General features: G+C 39.4%; 3 protein-coding genes across 8 annotated transcripts; all 3 read right to left on the bottom strand.

The window, feature by feature from the left end:
• Positions 1 to 390: 390 nt before the first annotated feature.
• LOC124180050 (ATPase family AAA domain-containing protein 3A homolog) lies at positions 391 to 4232 on the bottom strand. Of its 2 annotated transcripts, XM_046565042.1 has the most exons (5): positions 4158 to 4232; positions 3813 to 4055; positions 2807 to 3281; positions 1556 to 2579; positions 391 to 1476 (listed from the first exon to the last, which is right to left on the bottom strand). In XM_046565042.1, exons 2-5 carry the CDS (start codon positions 4033 to 4035, stop codon positions 1342 to 1344), a joined length of 1857 nt encoding a protein of 618 aa, XP_046420998.1. In that variant the 5' UTR covers positions 4036 to 4055; positions 4158 to 4232; the 3' UTR covers positions 391 to 1341. The 2 variants fall into 2 exon arrangements, with proteins under 2 accessions (XP_046420998.1, XP_046420997.1); XM_046565041.1 differs by having other exon boundaries at positions 3813 to 4200.
• Positions 4233 to 6490: 2258 nt separating this feature from the next.
• Positions 6491 to 14081, bottom strand: LOC124180051 (facilitated trehalose transporter Tret1-like). 2 transcript variants are annotated; one of them, XR_006870195.1, is made up of 6 exons: positions 13752 to 14081; positions 9764 to 9990; positions 9218 to 9631; positions 7501 to 8078; positions 6886 to 7320; positions 6491 to 6820 (listed from the first exon to the last, which is right to left on the bottom strand). XR_006870195.1 is itself a non-coding variant. In XM_046565043.1 (5 exons), exons 1-5 carry the CDS (start codon positions 13784 to 13786, stop codon positions 6997 to 6999), a joined length of 1578 nt encoding a protein of 525 aa, XP_046420999.1. In that variant the 5' UTR covers positions 13787 to 14080; the 3' UTR covers positions 6491 to 6996. The 2 variants fall into 2 exon arrangements, 1 of the variants encoding a protein (XP_046420999.1); XM_046565043.1 differs by having other exon boundaries at positions 6491 to 7320; positions 13752 to 14080.
• A 3572-nt stretch (positions 14082 to 17653) lies between these two features.
• On the bottom strand, positions 17654 to 27819 carry LOC124180047 (sterol regulatory element-binding protein cleavage-activating protein). Of its 4 annotated transcripts, none has more exons than XM_046565033.1 (13): positions 27225 to 27819; positions 25604 to 25825; positions 25152 to 25385; positions 24888 to 25068; positions 24541 to 24686; positions 23347 to 24445; positions 22987 to 23260; positions 21462 to 22501; positions 21205 to 21364; positions 20942 to 21125; positions 20647 to 20786; positions 20285 to 20496; positions 17654 to 20192 (listed from the first exon to the last, which is right to left on the bottom strand). In XM_046565033.1, the coding sequence occupies exons 2-13, from the start codon at positions 25717 to 25719 to the stop codon at positions 20013 to 20015; spliced, it is 3966 nt and encodes a 1321-aa protein (XP_046420989.1). In that variant the 5' UTR covers positions 25720 to 25825; positions 27225 to 27819; the 3' UTR covers positions 17654 to 20012. The 4 variants fall into 4 exon arrangements, with proteins under 4 accessions (XP_046420989.1, XP_046420988.1, XP_046420990.1 ...); XM_046565032.1 differs by lacking the exon at positions 27225 to 27819 and adding an exon at positions 26676 to 27056; XM_046565034.1 differs by lacking the exon at positions 27225 to 27819 and adding an exon at positions 26676 to 27056 and having other exon boundaries at positions 17654 to 19089; positions 20396 to 20496.
• Between the last annotated feature and the right edge of the window lie 71 nt (positions 27820 to 27890).

Here is a 27890-nt window from a genome sequence, read left to right as displayed (position 1 = left end):
ATTTAATCGAAAAACGATTATTTTTCGTCAATCTTCTTGCGAATAATATCCGAATTCCAAGTGGAATCGCGTGACGCAGAGACCTAATTCACACCCTCTTTGACGAAGGTGACGAAGGACTCATTAATCATTGGTATCATGTATAACTTTGCCTAACATTCGCTTGCTCGAAGTTAAAAGGAATAATCAATGTTATCTTGATCTACTTTCCAGCCGAACACCGGTAAATGATATTTTGTGAGCATCATCAATTGGGACGAGTGTCGGGTCGCATGGATTACTCATTGATAAAGAGCTTCTCTTTTTTAAACATGGTGCCGATGCTGCTGTTGAAGAGAAAAAAAAAAAAAAAGAAAAACTTGGAAGGATAGATTTGTTATTGATAGTGTGTAAAAAAAAATCCAGGCTTATATTTTGTAATAATACAAAAAGAAATGGATCTTGTGAATTTACAACTTTCTATAATGAACATAAAGTATAATATGCCCCTAAACGATTAGTCATTTTTTAGTTATACTTGTATATCTATGCTACATCTCAACAAGTATGTGCAATAACAGCGCGTGCAGTACTATCGAAATTTCGTTGAAAAATAAACAATTGAAACGTTTACTTAATGCCATATATGTATACATCATCAACAAACTACCTTCACTCGGTTCCATTATTTCTATTTTTCCGATTAACGTATTTTCCAACTCTTTTTAGGAATAACTTGTAACTCACATATATTTACAGTAACAATTCCTATTATAGGTATATTCGTACACGTGTATTAAGCACTTGTATTTGCCTGAAGAATACAGTAAATCCCTGTGCAATAATCTGGTACCATTGAAATGTAATTGTATAAATCTGACTAGAACAGAATCCTACAAACGAGGATTTCTTTCGGTTTCTTGTAATTTATGGGAGAATTATATGGTTCCAGATTTTTTACCATTACGGAATACCGTATTAATCTACGACTAATCTGACAACCAGATAAAATCGAAACCGTACGATATTTCTCAATTACTACAACATGTGCAGTTTCAAAGACAGTTTCTAGTCAGCGGCTCGTAATTTCATATAGCATCTAAGTATCATTTCAAAAATTATTTCCAAAAATATTTGTATAACTGAATAGTTAGAGCAGATAGTAACTGATTGCGGGAATTATCAACCACGACATTCTCTCTCCCTTCCCCATTCAGGTACAGGTTTGTAATGACCCAAAATACTCCTGTGTACTCGGTCGATTATAGCCGTGGTTCGTTTCTTGTTGCTTTGAGATTTATTCTCAAAACAAACCATGGATACCTTTGAATTACGCGAATGTTTCTCATTTGCACAGCGTGTTTAGGCGGTAGTTACCGTGTCCGGCTCGGTCGTCGTTGCACTTTCTTTCGGCTTTAACGGACTCATAGAGATTTCTTTCTCCGAGGAATATATTGATTTGGATTCTTGTCTTTCCTGTTCGCTCTGCCATTTCACCTGAAACATAAAGTATTGGAATGGTCATTTGACTTTCTTGTTTATTTCTAAAGACCTTCAAATTCGATATCGCGCGTACCTTCTGCCTGTGCTGTCTTACGGCATCCATGCACCTATCGATAACCATCTGTTCCGTCAGAACACCGTCCTCAGAGGCGTACGCAGCAGCCTGCCATGCTACTCCAAGCTTGGCCAACTCTCTGCCAGACATTCCTTCGGTTATAGCTGCCATCTTGGTACAAAGAGCGCCGTAATCGAACTGAGCGACCTTAAGCCGCTTCTTGCCTTCAGTAGCTGGCTGAAGAACGAATTTGTCAAAGTATAAACGCACGAGGCGCTCTCTTTCCTCAATGCCAGGCAGATTGAACTCAACCATTTCGTCCAGTCGGTCGTTAACTGCCCAATCGAATTGTTCCGGGGTATTGGAAGCGAGAACAAGCATAAATTTATCGCTTTGCTCTCCGGTTCTATACAAAAAAGCGTTCAATGTTGCTCTTAGGTCTTCAGATATACGCTCGCTCGATCTTTTACGCAGGAAGGCATCAGCCTCGTCGATGAAAAGGAGCAAGCCTTTCCGAGAAGTCGACGCCCAGTCGAAAACTTTGTGGATGGCAGTGACACCATCCCGACCTAGTGGTGCTATGTCGCCTCCAGTCAGGATAGCATAATCCATTCCCGAGTGTTTGGCCAGCTTTTTGGCAAACATAGTTTTTCCTGTACCAGGCGGTCCGTGCATAAGTATGTTCCTGTACATTCCCTGATTTCGCTTAGTGTTCTTTGTCGCAATTGCAACGTCACGCAACCTCTCTTCCAACTTTGGAGCCAGGATTACTCCTGACAATGCATCTGACTGCTTTTCCTTAAGCTGTTTCACAGTTTTAATCGGATGTTTCAACGACTCAAGGACTGAAAACCTTGACGTCTCTCGTACCAGAGATGGTTTTCCTAAACGCGATTCAATGTAACGAGCAGAAACCCCCGTTGCTCCTTTGGCAGTATAAACACCCAGTGCTATAAGCGACAAACCACCAGCTGCTGCTAGGATCTTGTCCCAGTCTTGTAGCAGTGCGTTTGCACCTGTACCAAGTACTGAACCAGCTGTCCTGAAAGGTACAAAATATTACTGAATATGATAAAATGTGATATTTATTGACTTACGTCGATGTGAATGAAGTGCCAGTACCGAACATAAGCACCAGGTGAAACAGTTATCTAGAGTCTAATACGAGTTAACATTACACAGCACTGTAACTCTTTTGAGTATTATACATTTCTATTTTTGAAAAGTCTCTCTTCCTCACAAATTAAATCACATCTCGAACATACTTACTTAATTGATTCTAGAACTGTAATCCTGTTCTCAGAAGCTTTTAGTCTAATCTTTTCTAAATTTAAATCTTGGTTTTCTCGGTCAACCTTTGCCTTCGCTCTAAGTTCAGCGTCTAATTTCTTCATTTCGTTTTTATGCCTCAATTCCATTTCGTGTTCAATAGTTGCCTTTCTCATCGCTTCCTGTTTTGCTACAGACTCTTCCTGCCGCCTAAGATTCTCGTCATTCATTCTTTGCTGCTGACCCAGCTGATCGTCGTAACGTTTTCTTGCTAGCTGGTCCTGGTATTGAGCCCGCATTTGATGCTGTTTCGTCTCCTCTTGCATTGTTTTTCTCCTTTCATCACCCTCCACTCTTTTTTGTTCAGCTTTCATCTGCTCAATGTGAGCTTCATACTCTTTCAGCTTGGTCTGCATTTCCACCTGCCTCGTCGTTTCTTGAAGCTTCGATAGCTCGAGAGCATCTTTGGCGTGGCCTGCAAATGTAGAGTAAAGTCAAGAACACCGTATTTCACTGGCGCATGGCATCGGTGGGATAAAATATATCGAGTAAAACTATCCCTAAGAAATACATGCAAAAACAAGGGCGGACAGATCTTGTAGTTACTCTGGGTATTAGAACATTTGCTTTTTGCTCCAGAATTCGACATTTGTATAATTTCGTGACAATGTTTTCTGGTACCTAACGATACTTTGATCGAAGGAAATTTGAAGATTATTGTAGCAAAAACAGAGGGAAGTGTAACTTAGTTAATGGCTAGTTTTGCATAGCCATTTTTAGACGACAATTGCAAAGGATTTAATCGCAAGAAGCTAAATTGAAATAAAAAACGCATCCAATGAACGATTCTTCGCACGACATAATAGAAGCTCTTTCATCATCCAGGCTTTGGCATGGGGGGAGATCAACGGCCGGCATGGCTAAGACATAACCCCGCTCTGAGAATTACGTAATCTTACATAATGGTGATTATTTTGAATGAAGATTGAGGGGAAAATTACCGTACTTGATCTCTCTAGTTCCTTGGCAGCAGCCGCGGCCCTTTCGAGCGCGCTCGAGTCAAATCTGTAAGCTTCCATTTGTGATTTGGTTAAATTTTTCGGAGGCTGGTCACCCCCTCCGCCGGGTGATCCGCCGCCGGGGGGTCCACCTCCTAAGGCTGGTGGTTGTGCGAATTGCGAGAAGTCCTGGGGTTGCTGGGGGTTACGGTATCCGAACAACCACGACATCGCTCAGCCGGCACAAAACACTACCGAGAGTAATCAAAGTCCTAAAACGTATCGGCGAACAACTCGGCTCGGCTCTGCTTCCGCAATCTGAGACCTCAACACTCCTCAAATCAACTACTCACGTGCGCACGAGGGTCGTGGATACGGAATACTGATGCACGAATCAATGGCCAATGGGACGACTTGCATGGACCTTGAACCGGATGTCATTACTAGCAGACGATGATGCGGGAACAGCGCATGCGCAGACATGCACTTCCGGATAAAATAGTTCACAAGATGTTCTGCTGATGACGCTAGAAACCGAAATTTGTGCATGCAATAGCTGACGGTGCTCTTGATACGGGCGCTCTACCTTATCTACCAATTTCATGTTACCGACACGTCGCAAGATGAATGAATATGTATGTAGGTTGTCTCGTTCACTGAAAAATATAAAGACAGTTATCGTAATGGGCTTTGGTGTGATAACCGAAAATCGTCGTGCGCTTGCGCCCTCTGAGATGTTCCAACGGTAGAGTTGAGAACTTGTTGCAGAACATCAGAGAGTTACCGATTTCGACATGATGCTGGCTGCATTCACCTTCCGAATAACACAGTCTTCGCAGTGGTAAGCCCAAGCCTGTGTATACTTAACGATTCGTCGGTCATACAAGAAATTAATAATGACAATAAATTTCTTCCAAAATTCTTGGCAAAACAGTGATTTAATTAATGAAACTTGAATACCAAGACAAGCGCTCCCTGGTTTCTGCGCTCCCTGGTTTCTGCGCTCCACGTCCGCTAGCTGGTGAAACTCGTCTTCAGGGACAAGCGCTCCCACGTCCTACCACCTCCAAACACCTCCCACCACCCCTTACCACCACCAAACACCTCCTACCATCTCCGTCGACCTCCAACCACCCCCTGCCACCTTCTTTGACCTCCTACCAGCTCCTACCACCTGCTACCGTTTCCGAACACCTCCAATCATCCCCTAACACCTTCAACAACCCCTTATTACCTTTGACCACCTCCTACCACGTCCAATTCCCCCTAACACCTTCTAGCAGCTCCTACCACCCCCTAGCACCTACCCTACCCTACCCCACCTTACCCTATCTCATACCCTACCATACCAGATGCAAGGGGGTCGTACAGGGTGGTAGGAGTTGGTCGAAGGTGTGAAGAGGTAGTTGGATGTGGTAGGAGGTGGTAAGAGGTGGTAGAAGGTATTAGGGGGTGGTTGGAGGTGTTCGTTAACAACAGAAGGTGGTAGGAGGTGGTAGAAAATGGTAAGAGGTGTTTGGAGGTGGTAGGAGTTAGGAGCGCTCGCTCCTGAAGTCGCGTTTCTCCAGGTAGTGGACCTGGAGCCATACCATAAAAAAAGCCGAAAGCAACACAGGACCCATGGGCAACTCGAATGAAATCTGCGACAGAACACATAATAACTTTCCTAGTAGTAATTTGGAACTAGGCGCAAACGTTTTTCTCGTAGAACATCGAAAGTGGGTCAGAATAAATCTAGTGCCGCATGTTTCAAAATCCACGAGAATTTAGCTCAAAAAATGAAAACGAGTTAGTCAGTTTCCTTTTTTGCAACTTTTGAAGGTAAGAAATTCTTGGTCTGAGAATCGATTTTGAGGAACCTTCAATGCCTAATTGAATCCTCGGAAATCCAAAAAAGACTTCGAAAACAGCGTACGATCAACAGCTGAAATATTACGATGAAGATGAGTGAAAAATTTTCGTTCATCGACTGTGTAAACTCTTGATCCGCTTTTGATCATACTTATTTTAGGCTACCCGCACCTGACTTCCTTCGCAAAATCACATCGGAACGTGGTCATAAATTAATTTTAGCATTCGGCAAAATATGAAATATCAAGTCTTGAAAATACAAATGGGTTTCTTTTTTACGATTTTCGAAATTAGCAATATTCGGCACAGAATCGATCTAGAAAATCCCCGTTCCACTAATTGGACCTCCAGGAATTAAAAAAAGACATCTAGAACACCGTAGAATCAAAAATTGTTATCAACTCCTGCACTACCACTGGTTACTAATACAAGACTAAGTCTAAAAATGTCTGCATCGTTCTTCCAAAATTGTTTCAAACAACCAACTTAAGCATTCCTGCGCTTCAGTGTCGTTACGATTTTTGGAATCTTATTACTTTTTTCTGAAGTATCAATATTCAGGAACTTTTTTTGGCCGATTTGTACGTCAAGTACTAAAATAAAAAACTGAAACATCGATAAAAGAATTAAACGAACCAACTGATTCAGAAATAGATGTGGACTGAGATAAATGTTGAAGGATACTTTGCCCCATATTCTCTCAAAGTTGGCCCGGTGTCGCTTACAGTAGTTTTCATTCCACTGTGCGGAATGGGTTCTAGAGCGTCGTTATACGAACCGTTATTTTTACTGTAGATGAATGCAAAATATGAAATAACCGTATGGAATCATTGACAATATATTTATGCTTGATAAAAATTTTATCTTACCGGTACATCATTATAGTAATCACAACAGGAGGTCAAATATACTATACAAATAATTACTATGGCTACCTCAATGTCATCGTTAGATATAAATAACATTGACGATTTGTACAAAATAATTGTTCACAGAAATAAAAAATGACTTTCTAAGTGTATTAAAAATAGATACGGTAAATCTGAGGATGTGTCCGCTTGATATTACTCTTAACGATGAACATGCAGCTGGTCCCACTTTCTTGTACGAATGCCTTGCAAACTTATGCATCAGTTCAGGTTCGAGTGTTTGAAAATCTTTCCAACTAAAAATACACAATAAATACCGCAGAACGTGTTTGTTTATTTTTAAAGTAGTTGAACTCGTTACCTCAAACTAACTAGTCTTCTGAGTTTCACAACCGTTTCGTAATACTCGTCACATTATCAAGGTTCTGACTTCCGTTACCCATTTAAAGGTAGGAAGTCCTTGACTTTCACTTTAGAGCTTACTTTCCACATCATCGACCACTGGAATCGGGTTGGACACAGTCCATTTTTCTTTAATCGGTAGATCTTCTTTTCTCGGCCTAGTTTTTAGATCATGAGTTCCTGCGTAATGTTCCTGGATCTCTCTGAGCGTCCGTCCCTCCGTTTCCGGCAGAATGAAGTAGATTACGATGGCCCCCACAAACCCGACCGCCGAGTAAAACCAAAATGTACCGGCCAGTGTCATTCCATTTTTCATGTAGAGGTAAACCTTGTTCACGACGAAGCCACACGCATATCCAAAAGCACTGACTGCACCCGCTGCAACACTCCGGACCTGAAACCATTTCGTTTTATTAACATAACGTCAAATCAAATCTATCCGTTATTATAAATCCGTCGAAGTGGCAGGTGATATAAACATATAACATGCTCTCGAATAAGAATGGATTTGAAAAATCATAAAACTAATGTTGATGGAAGACAAATTGCTACATGGATAATCGTGCAAGAGTACCTGTGATGAGAAAACCTCCCCTATGAGTATCCAGGGCAGCAATCTAATTCCGAAGTGACTAAGGTAAGCGGCACCAATCAAGGCGTAAGTTGGAATCCAAGAGTAGTCTTCGCCTATGACGAGGCCTCGCTGGATCAAGTTACCGTAAAGCGCAGCGATAGAGAAACAGACGGCCGTGCTGAGAATGGAACTCAAGGCGATAATCCGTTTTCCAGTAAAGTGTATCAGAATTACGCAAGACAACGTGCCGAGGAGTTCAGCAGCGCCCATAAACACCGTGGCTTTGAATTGCTCGATGGGCGCATGAAGTTCACCGAAGACAGACACTGCGAACGTCTGCAACGGCGTCATGCCGCCAAAGTGACCGACAATGAAGGCCCAGCTGACCAAGAAAAAGGGCACCCAGAAGGTGCGATTCGTGTAGTGCCTCCAGGCTCTTTCTTCACCCGCTGCTTCTAATTGCTGCGGCTTTTGAATGGACTCGCAGACGGTGTTGTATTCCTCCCGGACGTGGTCGGCAGGCACCCATCCCCGAAGCCAGCGCAACGCCTTTAAAGCCTCCTTCATGCGCCCCTTTTCTGAAAAAGTCCCAGAAAATATGAGCGAAAAATATCGCACTCGTATTTCGAAATATTGGTTTCTTCAAAATCATTGTAAAATTAAGAAAATAGTGATTTTTTCCCCAATGTTTCATTACGATAACGTTACCAACTTCAACCTCGTATTGAAATGGCTAAAAATTTGATTGAACGCACCGCAATCGTTTTTATTTTAAAAATATGAAATCGTTGTATCGGAACAAATTAAATTTTTTCCAGTTCATGTTTTCTTGTTGAGTCAAGAGTTCAATCGTTGAAGCAAGTAATGAAATTTTTTTGTTACAAAAATCATTTGCGATGGCTAAAACTTAGAATTAGTCAAGCGCACAAGACGTATTCATCGCATGATATATCATTTGTAATTCCGTTGACGCGATATTTTGTGGCATTATCCCGATACTTGATAGATGATACCTGAAACCTTATGGTTGTATACGTAGATGTACAAATTCTGACTTTCAAGGTGACGACCCAGTTTTATGAGAATTTTCAAAGTTACTTCCATAGCGAGAAAGTTCACCGCCTGGTGGCCGTTTATAATACTAACGTACTGACGTATACGATGAATATATTCTGTACTTCTTTCAATGCATGTGGTGTTTCATTTACCTCGTAAACAAATTGGTGCAACCGATTGAACCAGTTGATTACGCCAAACAAGGTCCGGCTAGATCAACAAAGTATGGCATTCGATCGATGTTAATTTTTTCTTGGCTAGATTCGTGTACATATTTCATTTGAAATACCTAATTGTTTCTGTCAACGAACATGCGACTTGGAGGAACAACATACAAACTTGAAATGAGATCATATTTAGTTGACTCAATGTCGGAAACGCATCAACAGGTTCACTCGGATGAATACTTCACACCATCGCGACAAGAAAGGCTTTTGTTGAATCAAGGAATTCGCTTGACTGATTCATTTTGGCACATTAACCAAATCAAAATCGTTGAATCAAAGTCATCGTATTTGGAACAAATAAGGCATACCGGATTTAAGTGAATGCACACCAATAAAATCTGTTTCGTTGGTTCAAGAGTTCCTTTCGCTCCGTGCATCCACTGCGGACGGACGCAGTAGTAAATAAACGTTACATGATTTTTCCTTCTCCTTACCAATGAGCCAATGAGGACTTTCGGGAATCAGACACAGTAAGACGAAGCACAATATCGGAAAAATCATGTTTACGAGAGCGACCACCCTCCAGGTGGTCAAGCTGCCCGCTAGCATTTGAATAAAGATGCCGAGAATTACGGACATGGTCGAAGTCGCTGATAGCATGCCCCGAAGGTGTGGTTGCGTCACCTCTGCGACATACGTTAGCACCGGTGCTTCCAAGAGGCCACCGGTAAGCCCCGTCATGGCTAAGGCACAAAAAAGCATCGACGAGTTGTAGGAATAATAGTACATAATCCAGGCAGCGATGAACGGAGCATTTAATATCATCATCGTCTTCCTTCTCCCAAGGTAACCAGATATTAATCCACTGCCCAGACATCCGACAGGGACGAGGATCAAGTTGAGACTACCTGAATAAAGTGATGAAATTTAATGGCCTAAAAGTTTTCGGTTCCTTGTTCAGGTTTAATACCGGTTTCGTTCAAGGTAATTAAAATATTTAGCATAATTAGTGCGCTATTCGCAATGATCGCGTCACTTACTGATCCACGTGATTTCGTCGAGGGTGACATCAATTTCGGGTTCCGCTTTCTGCAGAGCAGGAAGGAGAATGGTGCTAAATCCAATTGTACAACCATAGCTCAGTAATAAAAGGTTTTTTGCACCGACTGCCAGTACCTGCGGAGCTGCTTGTCTCGATTTTGAGACCGGTATCACCTCTGGTCCCGACCTTATATTCTGCTCGTTTTGTGGCAATTTCCGGTTGTTACTGAAACATTGTCGTCATAATAGTTTTAGGGTTTCGTATCCTTTTACTCTTTGAATAACTTTGACTTCAGATATTGTTGAAATTTTTCGCAGTCCTCGGTGTTAATGAACGATTCGATCGAATCCTACTACAGATACCTGTTGGGGCCGGTATGATTTATCTTTCCTCCTAAAACTTATTCAGTGGTAAAAGATAGCGCGGTAGCTCCGTCGCGCTTGATATACACCGTTATACAGTCCTCTCATGAGGACCAATCAATTAATTTCCTGCTGAACGAACTCGACGCTTGGATTTGCCCTTCCTTATTGCTTACAACCTTCACCTATTACCACGTAGCTAACCGTTATATGCATGATCTACGACAATTCGTAACCTACCGGTGAACTATCTCGCAGTGACGAAGCTTAATTCTGAATAGCAAAGCCTGGCACGTTGGTTCTCACAATCAGTAGACGGATATTCTTCAAGCTCCTGAAGTTTCGTTCGTAAGATAATTATGACATTAGGCGTCCTGTTTCAATATCGACCTTGCGAGGAAAAAATATTCCAGAGTCAAATAATACGGCTGCTTGTGTAACACCGGATAGCCATCACACTAGTGAGTCGTTAGATTCGTACGACAATGTGTTTGTTTTTTTTTTCTTTCAATTTTTCTTTCAGTCAAACGCGTCCTTTCGTCATTTTTATCGCCTCGCAAATCACACCGAGGATATTACAATTGTTGTAGGTATAATTTAACTTTTACAGAGGATCGTAAATCGCACTGCCCGTAATTACTCTGCCGACAAGTAATCTGCTGAGCAGCAATCGTACTGCGCGTCGAAAAATAAATATGTATGTGTAATAACGGGTATACGGCAGGACGTATAACACGATGAAGAATCCCCTTCAAACCGGTTTATTGGTTAGGTAGGTAAATAATAATTTGCATTGTGAAACGATTTCATTTCTCAGCTCTACGTTAATACTGGCATAATATATCCTAGTACAACGACCTGGCGTAAACTGCGCAATCCCATCACAGACTGCAATGCTGGAATGAGAATATAAGAGGATGTATGGATCTTGATTTATATGTATTACAATTGTAATTAGCGCACTATTTCACTTATATCACGGTGGACAGTCAAGTGCACTTCTACTGCTGTAAGAAGGTCATTAAGCTCGCGACACTTTCATAATCCTCGCATCGTTATACAGGTGGCAATAATCCGCAATGCAGGTGACGTGCAGAGCCGCGATGCTGCATGTTTACAACTAGTCATGATGCAACGACCGGATGTCACACTCTAAGATTAATTATTATTCAAAAATTACAATAATATTCCATGTAACAAAGTATATTAATGATTTTATCTCGCATAGCAGAGATTCACGTTTTCAACGTGGAGGAATAAAGACTTCGTGAATATATTCAAGTTTTTTAATCAGTATCATATTTTTTCTTTTTTCCAGAATCAGCGTCAGTCTCAAAAATCTCGTGTATAAACGTAAGGTAGGTACATGCGTATTGTAGAAGAATGTGATAACCATGAGACAACAATATTAAGCGATTAGGCGGCAGCGACGCGTCAATTTACTACGTACTTATAGAATTGTGCCGAGTGTTTCACTCTTACCGACAATGAGCTCGGGTAGCCTTGTCCTACACTGAGTGCATTTAACGGCGATTACTCAAACAATTACAATTTTACTGCATCCCCATTTGCAGCATAATAGAAAAATACAACTACGACGCGGTGTGCGTGTATTACTTCAATCAGTCATACGTGATACGATATGCCAAAAAATAAATGTTGCTCTTGCAACAATGGACCTACAGGCTGCTTTAGGAGTGAAGCGATACATGGAAGCCATTCACCGATGTACTGCAATTGTTTAATGACTTTCATTCGATGCGGGTCATCGTCTGCAGCGGTAGCTTTGATTATCCAGACGACCGGTGGCTTCATTGATAGCCGCCATATGTCGGTCGCCGTTATGAAAAGCTTTTAGAATTGTATTCTTCGATCGACGATAACAGAAACTATAAATATATCGGGTTGCGTCGGGTACAATGGACCACCTGGAAAATGTTGAATAAAAATAAAAAAAAAAACAATCTCTTCTTTCCAATATTCAGACATTATTAGAGGTTGGTTAAATATGTATTTAATTAAAGTATGCAACATTCTTTTAGGACTGAAACGAATTTTTATACAAGATTCTTTAAAAATGATATCTTAGACGAAGGGAATATAAATTTTTTTTGTTGTACATGTTGATAGATAATCAATGGTTCATTCGACACAGGCAGAATTAAAGGATGCAGAGTCGTTGGAAAAAAAAATACTTGTTTAAATCATTTTTGGAGAAAACCCGTCGTGCCCCAAAAATTCTGTATTTCATTTTTCAACTTATGACAATATAATCATGAATTTGTTCGATATAGATCACAACGACTTGTAACCGGTGTTCAAAAGCCACAGAAAACAATTAGCGGCTTTGGGGATCACATTTTCCAGAATTCATGTCGCATAATCTATTAACTTAACAGCTCCTCAAAGTGAAAATTACTTCAATTTTTTTCCTAGTGGTATCTCTTTGTAAACTACAATAATTTTCAGTACAGCATGCGATGCGGCAATACTCTTGATAATTGGATTCGAAAAAATGATCATCAAGTTGATGACAACGCGATCCAGAAATTTGTGACAGGAATTTTTTCCAGAACTAGAAAATTATTCAATCTTTTACGTTTTCTCGATATTTATCTTACGACCACGATCATTCATATTTCTTTTTATTCTATAACAGCCTGATATCGCGTATTAATAATCATTGACACTTGACTGTTAAGGTCAATTTTAACGCGTGCCAGGATGCACGTGCTCGTATGATGCGTGTCAACTAATTTTGCTACTGGCAATGAGTTTCGTGTAAAAGAAAAATGTTTAATTAAAAAATGATTATTAAATAAATTTGATTGAAGATCCTGACACTCACAATCATGTATAATGACGAAATAAAAATCCACGGAAATAATGATAAACAAATAACTAATCTAGTTTAACTCACTCGTATTCAAATTATTAATAATATTCGTAGCAGCATTGTGCAACCTACGTTTAATCATCTCTTGCAAATGAAATTGCCTGCGTTTTTTCAGGTTTGGTAAAAAAATTTTCTAATACACGATAAACCGGCCTCGTATCAGCAGCATTAAGCGCGATAATACAAACATGATTTTATATAAGAGGTTTACTTTGTGAAAACTGTAACAAATATTCATGCATCTATCACACGCAGTTTAGAATCGTGTTGAAAAACTTGAAGGATCGAGAATTATTCTACACATTCTGAGATTATACCGGCGACTTAGATAGTAATATACATTATCGTCACGAATAACAATTCATGACCGTTCTAAGTAAATCCGATATTCTGTAGACCGTGTAAAGTCTGGAACTTAATATTTGTGTATACATATATATATATATATATATATATATATATATATATATATATGTGTATATTTCAAGGCTCGCGACCAGCCGCATCGTCAAATTGTACGATTCGAAATATAGCATATGCACGGGATTGAAATCGATAAAATAGTTTGGATTTAAAATATCTTGCATAGAATTGGCATTCGTGCATTACCAAAAAATAGCCACAGACAACAGATAGAAAAATTGATTTCAACGTGAAATATGATGTAATAATAATTTGTTCTATACATTGTCAAGTTAATCTGCGTAACGCTCATTCTTCTCACCCACCTTATAGTCTGATCCTGGTTCGAGGAAGGTCCCATATTTTGGAAGCGGTAGCGCCAATGATTTCTCGTTTGACAATTGCAGTAAATTCGTGATTCTACGTTATAAGAAATTTCTTCAGACAATTTCCATGACAATAGATCAAGTCAGATGACTGTTTGGCGATCGCGCGAATGCGATGCGAAATGAATACGTCTCAAATTACGTAGAGACGAAGACCGCAGAGGAATAGACTCCGGCTGAATCTTTCGCTCACTCCGTTTACTTCGTTCACAATCCACGAGCATACTGACATAAATTCGCCACTGTATAACATCGGCACAACTTCCACTACCTCACCTCACGCCGGCTGTTATACTATCTACGTACCTATACGTTAAGAAATGGTTCTTCTGCCCCACTCCGGTAGTCTTCGTTTCATTCAATTTTTCGTTCCATTCTCAAGGTGTTTTCAAAACGCTTCTTCAGCGACGTCGGCGTATTCTTACTTATAGCTCTCGAAGCTCGTGGTCAGCGGCAAAGTTGGATTTCATGGAGCTACGAGCCATCGGCTAGTTCCAGAATCGGAATCTAGTACTTTTCAAGACCAATTAAAAAACCATGTGCTTGAAAAAATGTTATTGCTCCGGGAGAGCGAACCTATAACATATAATCCAATTAAGAAATAGTGTTTAACCTGGTCTTGATATCACCAAATAAAAACCCAAATGTATAGACCAAGTTTTTTGCGACTGGATACTCGCATAATTTGCTTGGAATGATCAAAGTAACCGTGAATTTCTGTTTAAACGAGAAAACAATCGCTTGTCCAACTCTTCGGTCATCTTTAGTGAATGATTATAAAAAAAATTTTAATTTTGAATGAGTTACTCTTAAGCCGCTATGAGTACCAGAACAATTTTGGAAAGCTACTGTTTGCGATTCAGTCGAATTCCCGAGATACTCAGATGTATCCGAGGCGCTGAAGGAACCCGCAAATTCCGAGCAGTTTAAAAGATGGTCACCAATTTTCTATACACCGTTAACCCAGAGTTTACAATGATGAGATTCGGTGTAGAAGGAACTCAAGACTGAAATATCGTGTGTAGACATGCAGGGATAACGAATGCGTTATGTGCCGCAAGAAACAGAGACAACGTAAAAGGTTTCGTGGCCGTTGCGGAATACAAGTGAAAGTAAAGGAGTCTGAGGTTATACGACGATTGGTTTACCTAATTACGACGACACTAACCTGACCTGGTACGTTGAACAATATATCGAATACGACACGCTTAAAATAATCGCGTGGTTCTAGAATAAACATTTACAGTACAACTTTTGTCAAGAAACCTAAAAACCAAGCCTCTGTCCGCATGTGGCTGATCAAGAGTGTCGCGGATACGTTTACCGAGTTTTTAAATTTTGGTTCGTTAGATAGGTGATCACTGTGTAAGTGATGTCTGTAATTAATTCGCGTAGTGCGGATTAATTGAAAAATATTTGTTTTTTCATATCAATGAGTAAGAATCAACGGTTTGGCGCTATTGTTTACATATTTTAATTAACCTTGACGTTGCAATTTATAACTGCATATGCACACGTGGAAACCCGTCCTGAGACGACGAATATCTTTTACTCTTAATCAGCGAGAACCATGAAAATTAATTACAGACAATCGTATGAAGAAAAACGTATATTGTAGGTATACGTGGAGGGCGATACCAGTGAGGAAATAATTTTGCAATTTTTTACACCATTCGTAGAAAACGTATTCGCAAGGCGAAGAAAATGCACGTATTATTTATACAAGCAGTCTGCGTGATGTTTGTATTGACGTTCAAGAAAATATTGCGATGATCTTGCCTCGTCGGATGAAATAAAAACTTTCGTGTCAAAAACGAGTATACAGAATGTCTCGATTGAAATGTATTCATTCGCTCCGTGTGATTGTTTATTATTAATTGAGACGCGTATCTGTGCACGCGACTAACGCTGACCTTTGTTTGCGGCAAAAAGCGGTGATTTTTTTTATGTGTGATTAATTAATTTACTTCGCCATACGACTCGAGACGCACTCGTTAAATTGATTCAACTCAAACAAGTTTGATATGATTCAATTATACTCAGAGGTCAACTCAAATTGCTGCAGACTGCGGGCAACGGATACTATTCAATAAATTGCACGATGCATGAGCCGATAACGTTAACCAGTGCTCCAAAGTCGAGACGGCACATCTTTAAATTCGTGAAAGCCGGATCTATGCATTAGCCGATATCAGGCATTGCCAACCGGTCGATCGTGGCTATTAGATCAATCGATCGATGCAAGGCTATAAAAAGTACATGACTCTGTCAAAAAGTATAATTTTTCATTTAATTCGGCTCGGAGGGTAAAGAATTCTCAAACCAACGAATTACATTTTTTTAGGGTCCATTCGCTTCAATCTAGTATCCCTTATTTGTTCCCAAAATACGATGACTTCGATTCAACGATTTCGATTTAATTAGTTTGTCAAAATGATTTGGCCCGGCGAAATATAAACGATATCATCCGATGAATAAGTATTGTGAACTCTAATGTTCGGTAATCACAAAAAATTGTCGTAACAACAAAATTCATTAACTGCTTCAACCATTGAACTTTTGACTCAACAAAAAACATGAATTAGAAACAAGCTTAATTTATTTTTATACAACAATTTCATATTTTTAAAATAAAAGGATTAAGGCGCGTTCAACAAAATTTTTAGTCATTTCAATCGCACATTTCCGTGATACAAAGTCACAATATCGCAATATAATTCTTTCCCTCTATGGGTGGTCGACATTTGAGATTAGTGGATCTCGGGACTGATTTAAGTTGGCCATTCAAGATTTAATTAAGTTGGCCATCCCTGACTTTTACATGTCACACACGTTGTACACACCGTTGCTCCGATAAAATCGCCGTTGTACGCGTATAAATTAATAATGTTATTATCTTAGCCTCTGCCTTCAATTTCACATTCGAGTAGTCAGCAGTGAAGATTATGCACAGAACCGCTGGTTTAAATACGAATGCGAGACGTACGCCAAGTGCGCATGGTATCAATATCGATATAATTTTTTTTACCATTTGTTTTAAACGTTATGGAATGTAATTTATGCTCGAAATAGGTGATCAGAAGAAGGATGTGATGGAGGCAATTGACAGGATTAATAGGTATATATTACGATAATTTATTAATAACCGAACAAGCTGATTGAAAACGTGTTTTATATTATTCGAATAAACTATATGTAATATATGTATGACACAAGTTATAAAAATTACGCGGATTTAATAACTTTTGACATTAGTGAGCTCTTCGTATTATAAACGCATTTCACTTTACATATATATTCACGTTGCACGATTCATTAGAGCGAATGAATTTTACGCAAATGCAATGTACTTTGGTTCATTTTCAGACAATCGATGATTATTCAATCATACGCAACTTTGATGTGGCATTTTAGAATTAATTTTATAATCTGGCTTGCGTTTATTTTCGTACATGTATTGATTCGCTAGATATAAAAAATTGAATAATTTAATTATCATCTCTAGGATGTTTAAAATAAGTACTGCTACTATTATTACTATCATAATATTGATTTGGTCTAATGCTACACGTGCCGAGATCTAACTTTGTTTATTTTATTTTTGTAAATTTTAATGAAAAATAAAGTAATAAATAAACTTTTATGTAGAACGACATTGTCATAATTAATGAAGGTTGTCCGGGTCATTCGTAATTTAATATACGTACATGTTTACAGCAATGTTAAGAATAATTGAGAAATCTCGACATACAAGTAAATATCTGCAATTAGTAAATAAATTATAGGTTTACTTGACGTTTTGTCATTATGTATACCAATGAAAGAATTACCAGTTTTGATTGTAATACCTGTATCGTATCAACGTATCGAATTCGATATTTTCGAATTCCCTTCTGCTTTGTGTAAAATTCTTGACGCTTCTTATCTTAGCTGTCATAATGATGCCTTTACGATGTTTGTTTGGCATGAATATGAAAATGTCGCTCTCACGCCTGTTTTCCTGTTTTCGTTCTTCAAAGTGACACTTTCTACGGCTCAATACGTATATGTATAATTGTATAATGAAGCATATCTAAAATACCTTTCTATTTCGGGAAAATTTGAAGAAAAAAAAAAAAAAAAATAGCCGTTACTTATACTTAGATCTCTAGATAAATCTACAGTCTACACGTTAAGACTCAAGGCTTTTGTGACTCTGTCTCCAAGATGCTAGTAACTTGAAAAGTACCCCAGGTATTTTTCTACCCTCAAACGAACGAATTAGCACGTTTAAAAAAACGTTTCCAAAGTTTTCAGTACACTACGACATATCATAGAATAATGAAAATGAGCGAGATACACCTCGAGTACTTTCCATATGAACTATGGCACTTTGACCTCAGGTACGAGACAATAATTTCTATTTTTATCTCGATTCACGGCTACGTGAATTTTTTAACGCCAAAGTTCCGAGGTGGATCACATCACAAATGAAGCTATGGTTGCCATTTCACATTTAGAATGTCAAGCATACTAGAAAAATTAGAAAAATATCCGTAGACCCTACTTTCAAAGTCTCGTGTCTAATGTTTCAACTCGTCAAGTATCATAGGTTTAGGAATGAACACCACGATTCCTTAAATAGGTTTTTTAAAAACAAATTTGCATTTAATTTTTGTTCGTTCAATTCTCTGTGTTTCGAAATCTTCTACAAATGAAATTAATCACATGATTCGGGACGAAACTTGTTCGTCTTCATCCTCACAACTGATAATACAGATCCATTCGTGTTTGTTTCTATTTGTGCCAAGACAAAACATACATGAGACATGATAGGCAGCAAAGACAACAACAATGAATACAGTTTAATCGAAGGCACTCGTGTAGGTATGCATGTTATTACATTAATTGTCAAAAGGGAAAAGAGGACTGGACATTCGTCAATGAACTTCGTGAGACCGGAAAATTTATGCTGACAATAAGAGACTTCAACATCAACATATTTGAGGATTCGTCGGTTAAGACCATTGAGAGAATAGCGTCAATTACGTTTAATTTAACATTAACAGAATACCATCCAAGTCCCTCTAAGGGGACGTGAAGGATTTTTATAATTTTAAAACTTGAAACAATTTGGTAATTACTTGACCACGTCAACGATAAACTTACTGTAAAATTTGTTATGGTTGAAGTCAAATGACGCTGAAAATATCATTCATACGTAAAAATAAGTTGTTTTTTTTTTTGGTCTTTCATTTTCAATTGTTTTTACCTTCTTTCACTCTCTCACTCTCTCCCTCTCTTTCTCTTATGAACAGCACCGGTTTGGCAAATGCAACATACAATATCATGTATATATTAAATTGTTAATTTGTTATTATTTCTAGTTGTACATAAATATATATGATATACCTGTACGTGTAAATGTATACATGTATATATAGTTTCATTTACTAAAATCAACTACGTAAATCTTTATAAATATACGTACAAATATACCTAAATCGATGTGATACCGGATGCGTAATATTGCGAACGATTCAAGATTGTGTGAAATAAAAAGAAAAAATTTTTCTACTTTAATGCACTTACGATCGAATAGAGATTAGTGAATAAGGAACAAAGATCGCCGATTTCAATTGGTACAACCTGGATCAGTCTTAGTTTTTAGCAGTAATCCAAACGAAAATAATAAGAAATCGACTGCTCAATCCGAATTTATCTACTGTGTGTATATATATATATATATATATATATGTATATATTTTTTAATCGCTTAAAGGACAAATACGTCTTGCAAGGGTTTGGGAAAAAATGGACAACGTATTAGCATTAAAAATTAATTTCACCTACCGAGACAAAACTTCGGTACACAATCTTTTTGTAATCAAATTTAACAAATCCCAGTCAAGAAACCGTTTAAATAGCAGTATAGTGGACTAAAAAAGAAGCAATTTAAAAAAACTCACTGTCGAGCTAGACTTCTGAAAATCATAAAACCACCGACTGATTTTATATTTTACTTTGAGCGAAAGCATTAAGTTCTCGTTCATGTTTTTATGTAAAATGTTCGAATATTGTCCTTCATAAATTCCAGGGAAATATGCAACGACGCCACGTCCGTCATTCTCGATGGAAACGCTTTGTAATATACATGATTAAAAACGAAAAAAAAAAAAAAAAATGAATTAACACTATGTACAGACCGCATTGTACATATCCTTAGTCTACCTTATCGTATACCAATGGAAACCTGACTATCCTTAACTGTCGACTAAAGTCGCAAACCACACTGTCTCTCAGCGCCAGCATTTGTTTAACAAAGATGCAACTGTCTTTGTGACCCAGTCTCACTTCTCTTACGGCCTCTCCTGTCCTCACGTCCCAAACGACCAAACATCCCTGAAAGAGAATATTGCAAACGATATTTTAATCAGACAATTCATCCGAGTTCCTCGTACATAGAGTTATGGCAAAGTTGTCGATGCTGGTACCTGGTTACTTGTAATGAGCAGGTGATGGGTCAGCATAACTAATTGCGGACTGTAGGCAGCCCTGTGAGCCGGAAGAGCGTGCAACAAGTGTCCCTGGAATCTCTCCCAAACACACAGCCTCTCGTCGGTTCCTATACTAATTACATACGAAGCAGAGCAAGTTATAGCTGCGACGGCTCCGTCGTGAGCTTGCGTGCTGTACATGCACGCGCCTGCAAAGAATTTAATAGACTTTGAGCCTGAATATGGTTTCGAATTCCGAGTGTCACGTGTTGCTTGGGAAGTGAAATTAGGTAATTACTATTCCCTTTTAAATGGCAAACTTTTAAATCTTCGCTTATGTGTTTTGTTCAACTTCTTACCTGTCAGCAAGTCCCACACGCACAACAACCCATCCTGAGATCCGCTTCCAGAGGTCATTGGACTGACCCTGTCAATGAAGAGGCACGATATAGGCCCGCAATGACCGTGCAGGGTGTACAAGGGTAATTGATCTTCTAACCTGGAAGAAAGTGAACGAATATTGTTGTTACAGGGATACTCAAAGGAAGAATGGAATGTCGGAAATTAGTTCAATCTTGGTCAAACTCTCGAAGAGGGTCTAAAAAATTCGATAAGCAGTCAATTGTTGTAGACTCATATTAAAGCATTACGAACCTATATACTTTAAGCGTATGATCCTGACTACCGGTAAGAACTCTACCGCCTTCGCTGTCCAGAACTGTAATGGGCTGTTGGTGTGCTCTATGGGAGCCAATTTTCATACAGCGCAGATTATCTTCGGTAGGGATGAAATTATCCATATCCATAGGCGATCCTGCGCTACGTGTTCTGTTGTGTGCTGGAAAGAAAGTATACGTGGATCAGAATATTTCATTCAAGTTAATGGAGAAGATGAGGAATATAAAAAATTTGCTTACTTCTTCTGTACGAAGTTGTACACCAGTCCATGTGCTGTCCTCTGTTGTATATTTCAAGTTGAAAAAAATCTAAGGATCCGTTCAACTTTGCCGCTACTACCCTGTTGCCGATAAACTTAATTGCAGATATTCCAAGTCCTGATCCGTCGTCAAATATACACTGTACAAAATGTTTATTAGATTAATAACAGTTTTTAATATAGATAAACTAGAATGGGGCGGACTAGCTAATGAAAATCATATAACACCTAGTATACCTTGAGCAAACCAGTAGTTCCTTCCCAAAACTCCAAATTTCCATTGGCGCAGCCGACTACAATGAGGTTTTCTTGATAATCGATGCACCAAATTGGGGATACGTTTTGGGATGTGATTTGTACCGTTTTATCTGTACCCAATGAATTGACGCTGCTAATCGATTCGGTATTGTTCAATCGATTGTTGGGTAAAGTAAGGCGATCTGAAATTTCGGACTTCTGAATTTCGTCAATTGATTTCCTGTGCTCCTCGAACAGTTGCTTATATCGATCGCCAAAGTCAAAACCCTGTTCGTAATTCTTTTGAACGGGTGAATATTTCATGGCAGAGAAGTTGGTGTTTATGGTCGACCTTAAATCCGGGAAGTTAAAGCTACTGTCGATACTTCTGCGCATAAGCTCACTCTGCTTTTCTGGACTATATTCGTTTATTTGATAGTCGTAGTCCAGCGAAGAGCCAGGGGAATGCCTAACGTCGTACGACATGCCCTCGTTCCTTTTTCTCACCTGAGCGCCGCTCAGATTTGAGTAAAGTCCGTACGAATTAGCAGTTTCCATCTCGCCCCTGGATGGAGGGGAACCGCTCTCGTAATCTGACATTAACTCCTCAGAGTCTGGAATCGTCTGATTCAAATCCTTTGCGGAGTTACCGAAAAATTGCTTTCTGTCTATGTGAGCCAATTGTTCTCCCGATATCGAATCCCAAACTCTGATATGCCCAGCCAAGCATACACTGGCTATCGTGTTTCCGTCTGTTGCTATACATTCGACTTCTTGGGTATGACCTTCCAGTACCAAAGGCACGGCTTCCATGACGAGTTGAGTCACGGAATCGTTTGACTTCTCTTGCTGGTGCCAACTAGCCCGCCACTCTGCATAATTCCTGCTGCAAATACAACGATAGAGAACTACCATTGTATAAGCGACGACTATTACACTGATCAGGCATAGCAAAGCTGCCAAAAATATTTCCATCGGACTAGATGGCACAAAAGGAGCATTAAAGCCTCGTCCTTCAGATCTGGTTGGTACTTCCATATCTGCAATAATCAAATTTTAATGAGTAGATTATGGAAGTTGGGGTAATCGAGAATTAGGCAAAACAAAAAAAATTTGAAGGCCAATGAGTACGAGCGATGGTTGCCACTTTGAAGATAATTCAAATATATTTTTGCTAAGGTCATAGGTTATATGATAAGTCAATAACACTATGTCAAGAGCGTATTCTTATCAAAATCAATTTTTTCAGCGTAGGAATCTTTACCCGTAGCATTAGAGATCATAAAGGCTAGACTAAATATTGAGACAAGTTTTATGATGTCGATTCGTTAATATACTTATTAATTAGAATAATGGGAGTATGAGTAAACATTGTCTAAGACTTGTCTAGAATAACATTACCGCCTATGATTTTAGGACGTGATTAACTACAAAGTTCATTAGAGTGCTTCTGCATAAGAAAAAAAAATTAGACAACCAATCGGGCAATTAATTCAATTTATAATATTGAATAGAAACTGCTCACCTGAAAAATCCAAGGGGTCAAGAGCAGCTGTCGCGAGGCTTTGCCATTGGAACTGCTGTATGTCATTTGGATTGCTTATTTGCCTAGCCAGCTGAGGGTTTACAGCATGAGCCAGCTTGATAGTAGGAAGTATCGATATTTGTTCACCAGCCAGCGATATATTGTACAATGAATGAATCGACGACCAGTGGTACAACGACAAACGATTCCAGGGTGGAAAATCAACAGGGCGTAACTTGTTGAGCTCTTCGGTAATATTGTTTGATAACGGACTCTGAGAAAAATGATTACTTTTAGTAGTGAATTCTTTTGCAAACAAATTTCACCGCTCATACGTATTTTGTCAATTAATTTATTCACCTGATCGTTCAAATGATTTGGCGGAAGTGTCGAAGACGAGGTGAATAAAGGTTTCACAGTGTTGAATTCGATGTAATTATTCACCGTCCGTGGCCTGTCAAGCGTATATCCGTCAATGTCGGCTTCGTGTTTGGACGGATCGCTCAATCTAATCAGGTGTTCAATGATACCCGAGTTGTATATGATCATGCTGATCCAAACTACCATCCAAACCATGAATGCTCTTTGAAAAATCCTTGTTCTTGCCCAAAAATGAACAAGCCTCAAGCGTTTTGGTATCTTTACAAGCGTTGGAGTGTTTTGAGTGTTTGGGGCTACGACGTTTGTCGGGCCGTTGCTGACCAGGCCATTTAATCTTGGATGTGATTTGGAGCGAAACATGTTGCCTTTTTTGTTTTGAAATGTTGTGAACTGTTGTCTACGCATCGATGGACCATTTGGTAAATGAAATCTTGACGTATCGCTTGACAGCTCGGTTCTCCTGATGTCTATTGCGAGAATGGTGGAAAAAAATACCATCTGAAGGAAGAAATCGTTCAGTAATCCGACAATGGCGAAAATACAAAATTCTTGAATGGCCGGAACGAATGTAAATAATCCAATGGTCAAGATAGTGACCTCGGTTAATAGGTTCTTAGTTATTGACCAGCCTTCCTTCGATAAGCCCTGAGCAACGCGGATTTTCACGTCTAGATGAGCCGGTGTGCTAACGACGCTCTTTGTCAGAACCAGTACGTTCTCTAGCCCAACGACCAGAACTAAGTACGGAAATATTTCTTTTCCACTCAGGCTGAGAGTCAATCCGAAAAAGAAACACAGTCCAACGCTCATTGATAAGGAAGCAGCGACTGTAATACTCGCACTGAACGCCATCCCAATTTTAGACTTAATCAGCTCGATTTTACGAACAGAAAAATAAACGTATAAAAATAAGGCAAAAAATGTCATGACAAGCGGAAAGAAATCGCAGTAATTGAATTCACCAGGATAAAATATGTGCAATGTCTCGTCAACTGGTAGCGTATATGATGAATTTTTATCTGGCGACTGATGAAGAGGATAGTACATTGTTAGTCGATGTTTCAATCCTTTTATGAATCTGTAAATCACCAGTTGAAAACTATTAGTTTTATCCTGAAATTCAACAAAAAATCTGGATACCAAATGTTTCAAATAATCAACTCCATTACTTACCGAGGATCGTGTTCTTTGAGAACAATTGTCACGGCGTATTGAATTACTCGTTGCCTGACGCGAATAGGATAACGTTTTATTCCGGTCTCTTTCAGGCTCATGCCAAACATTATTTCTGCAAGGCTGATCTTGCTCTTTTGCAAATTCTACACAAACATTAGAGAATTATATTTCAAGCGTCAATCATTTCAAGCTATTGGTTGCACCAGTATTGTTGGGATATAGATAGAGATTTTTACATTTTTCACAAGTTCCTCTAAGCCCCCAACCTTGCCGGAGAGTTAGATTCAATCGCTGATATGACATGCGTGAGAAAGGAAAAGATTGAGTTTTTGATAGTTAGTTACCTGATACGAGTAAATAGTGTTGATAAGATTGGTGTCCTGATTGAAGAGCTCCAAACTTTGCTGCCATAGATTTGCAGGTGACAAAACAAGGCAGTTGTATTCCGGTAGAACATCTGGTTTTTTGGCATTTCTTCGTTTCACAGCCTCGACGTGGAGGCAAACCTGACCAAGGGTCTTTAGTCTGAAATAATAAATGTGGATGGAAAGTTGGGCAACTAATCTTTTCTGTAGGAACGAAATCCATTGATAAAGTTGCATCGTTACGTTTCTGGGTCCTGATAGTTTCGGATGATTTCCAATAAATTAAATATTTCATAAAGCGGTCCTCTGAATGCATCCGTCAAGCTGAGGTCTTCGGTCCATGGGACAACTCCCACCCTCAATGTTACTTGTTGCACGTATAACGCAGGGGTTTCCGAACCGTTAACAGGCACCTCTGTTTGGTTTATTATTGTTCGAGGAGCATTTCCTGGCATAGGAAGATTCACTAGAGGATAGCTACAAGAAAATTGCATAAATATCAATCGTAGTACTGATTTGTTAAAAACATTTGTTATATATCAGTTTCTCGATATGCAGTATTTCCAAACATTCAGATACGGACAAGCAGATAAACTTTTTTTCTGCCCCGCATGCTTGGACTAATCTTTCAACAAACTGTTAATGACATTATGTTACCGATAAGATATACCAGAATGATAAATATAATGACTAACCAGCATAGCAAAACGACAGATATTGCCAATGAAATTACGGCAACGGGATGCGATGAACAGAATAGGCCGTGGGCATAATAAAGCCCTGCCACTCTGTCCGGCAGGCTGCGGGACATTTCACATTAAGGCCACGTTGCCAACATATCCTAGGCAGAGACAAATTTCCAGCGTCACTTCTCCGCTGATAACATATAGGCTTGGATTTAATGACTTGTTGAATATCTGTAATAAAAAAGTTACTTGACTTGGCGATTATTTAAAAATAGAAGAAACAAACAAGGCAAGACTGCAGTTCAATCGTCCCACCTTGAATGATCAGATAAATTTTCATTGAATTAGTGTACTTCAAGATGTTATGTCTTTCTTAGGAAATACTCTAACTTATATTAACAAAATACAAGAAATTTCGGAAGGAGAATCTTCAGTGACGTTTTATATTTTGTTTTTAATTGCATTTTGATAGAATACCACACATGGTTACGAGATTCTGAAGAAATTATTGAACTCACAGGGTTAGAAGCCGGCACGTTGGTTGAAAATGCACACACACACAAGAGTTTAAATTAAAGAATATTATGTTTCGAACAAAATTCAATTTTTGACTAAAAGTGATTTTAGCGAGAGCATTGCATACATTGAAGCGTTAATTGAAAATCAACATTTTCCAAAGCCTCTGAGTGAAGCGTAGCATCGATATTGACAAAAATAGAAAACTACAGCGGGTCAAATTGTCACAAGGTAAGTAAACCACTTTAAATCCGTAGATATTTTTGGAGCTTTTAGCTGAATAAGTGGAACATCCTCGACGGGCTGCATTGCGGTTAGTCAAATATTGTCTAGAAGTGATAAAGTAGTTAGGCTCGGTTGGAATCCGTTGGGATTCCGGTTCTGAATAAAACCTAAATATGACGCAATTACGTTTCGCCTCGGGTATTAAAAACGAAATAACGTTTATATGTATATACATGTGGAAAGAATCCGAATCGCTGGGAGCGCGGATTTATCTTTGCGGCTATCGATGTTAAACGCAGAGAAAATCCGGGTGAAGGGAGGAGGGATGAAATGTACTTACAGGCGTTAAAAATACCCCACGACGACAAAACGTCGACGCGACACGTATTCTCTCCAAACTTTTCTCCGCCACTGGGACAGAGAGATATCCGTCGTTGTCCGCTTTGAGGTTATGTTCGCAGTGTGGTTATGTTGTGTTATGTTACCAGGTATGCTTGCCGTGCGGTAGGCAGTAAACCGTCGACGGCAAGTCTGCTCGAACAAAACGCACACTAATAAATCATTTGATAAAGCTAACGCGTTCAGTCTTCATCCGTATGAATTTTCCACTATGTCTAAAAACCGAAGACGTCATATTTAATTCGGCGAAACGCCGAGCTACGACGACGCGATGCTCGTGACAAGATGCCCAATTACGTATGTTACTGCGTGTGTCACCGCGCGTGAATAGTTAGTTTAAAAACTTGGACTTTCAAAGTGCACCGCACAGGAAAGAAGCCAATATTCAATGTGAAACTTCACTCGTGCACCGAGGCGAAATACCGTAATAGGGACTCATACATGCGTAGCGGAATACATACTGTACGTCGGGTATGCACCTGTATCATACCTATAAGTCACCGACAGTCATTTATTTTTAAACCATTTATCAGGCACGAGAGAAGTCCGATTTCGTTGTGACGAGTAGCAGCGTCCGCGCACAAACACCGTCAATAACTATATTCACCGCGTGCAAGGTGCGGAAATACCGAAATGAAAACCATCGGAGGATAATTTTGTCTCCCAGTGACAGAGACAAATATATTCAATCGAATCACTCCTCGTCGCACGCACGTTACGGCGTGAATACACGCGCACGCAACGCACGCATATGAAAGTAGAACCTTGAATCGGTGCCCTCAGAATCGGTAGAGGCATGAAACGCAACTGCACGTTAACGCCCGAATGATAAAATTAAGTAACGCGAGTAGCTAGCGGGCGCGAAGCGACGCATAAATATGCCTTCGGAGCTTCGGTTTTGCTGCTGAATTAGTTGCCGTTGCTCCGAAACCAACTGCGACGATTTATTGACACACGCATGTTACCGCCTCTCGCCTTTCACGCGAGATCCCGCCTATTTACGAGAAAATGCGTGTGTGCGTTGCTTGTGACGTACGTTATTTTAATTACGCGTTGTATAGTTATCGATACGCGACCTGCAGCGGTCAAATCTACACTACATACGTACGTACAACGGCCTGCACGGTGGCAAGGCAAAATTTTCATACATCGATGC

The sequence above is a fragment of the Neodiprion fabricii genome, chromosome 4 (assembly GCF_021155785.1).
Source record: "Neodiprion fabricii isolate iyNeoFabr1 chromosome 4, iyNeoFabr1.1, whole genome shotgun sequence".
NCBI classification, from domain to species: domain Eukaryota; kingdom Metazoa; phylum Arthropoda; class Insecta; order Hymenoptera; family Diprionidae; genus Neodiprion; species Neodiprion fabricii.
The sequence above is the reverse complement of the archived record's forward strand: the minus strand, read 5'-3'. Positions and strand labels throughout refer to the sequence as shown.

Coding starts and splice junctions, on each gene's coding strand:
- LOC124180050 (XM_046565042.1), bottom strand. CDS start 4,035: ATGTCGTGGTTGTTCGGATACCGTAACCCCCAGCAACCCCAGGACTTC. Junction 3,282..3,812: donor CAAGGAACTAGAGAGATCAA/GTACGGTAATTT, acceptor CTACATTTGCAG/GCCACGCCAAAGATGCTCTC. Junction 1,477..1,555: donor TAAGACAGCACAGGCAGAAG/GTACGCGCGATA, acceptor TTTATGTTTCAG/GTGAAATGGCAGAGCGAACA.
- LOC124180051 (XM_046565043.1), bottom strand. CDS start 13,786: ATGGGACCTTCCTCGAACCAGGATCAGACTATAAG. Junction 9,632..9,763: donor CGACGAAATCACGTGGATCA/GTAAGTGACGCG, acceptor CACTTTATTCAG/GTAGTCTCAACTTGATCCTC. Junction 7,321..7,500: donor GGGAGGTTTTCTCATCACAG/GTACTCTTGCAC, acceptor AAATGGTTTCAG/GTCCGGAGTGTTGCAGCGGG.
- LOC124180047 (XM_046565033.1), bottom strand. CDS start 25,719: ATGTCCCGCAGCCTGCCGGACAGAGTGGCAGGGCTTTATTATGCCCAC. Junction 25,386..25,603: donor TCTGTCGTTTTGCTATGCTG/GTTAGTCATTAT, acceptor ATTTTCTTGTAG/CTATCCTCTAGTGAATCTTC. Junction 24,446..24,540: donor CTCAAAGAACACGATCCTCG/GTAAGTAATGGA, acceptor GGTGATTTACAG/ATTCATAAAAGGATTGAAAC.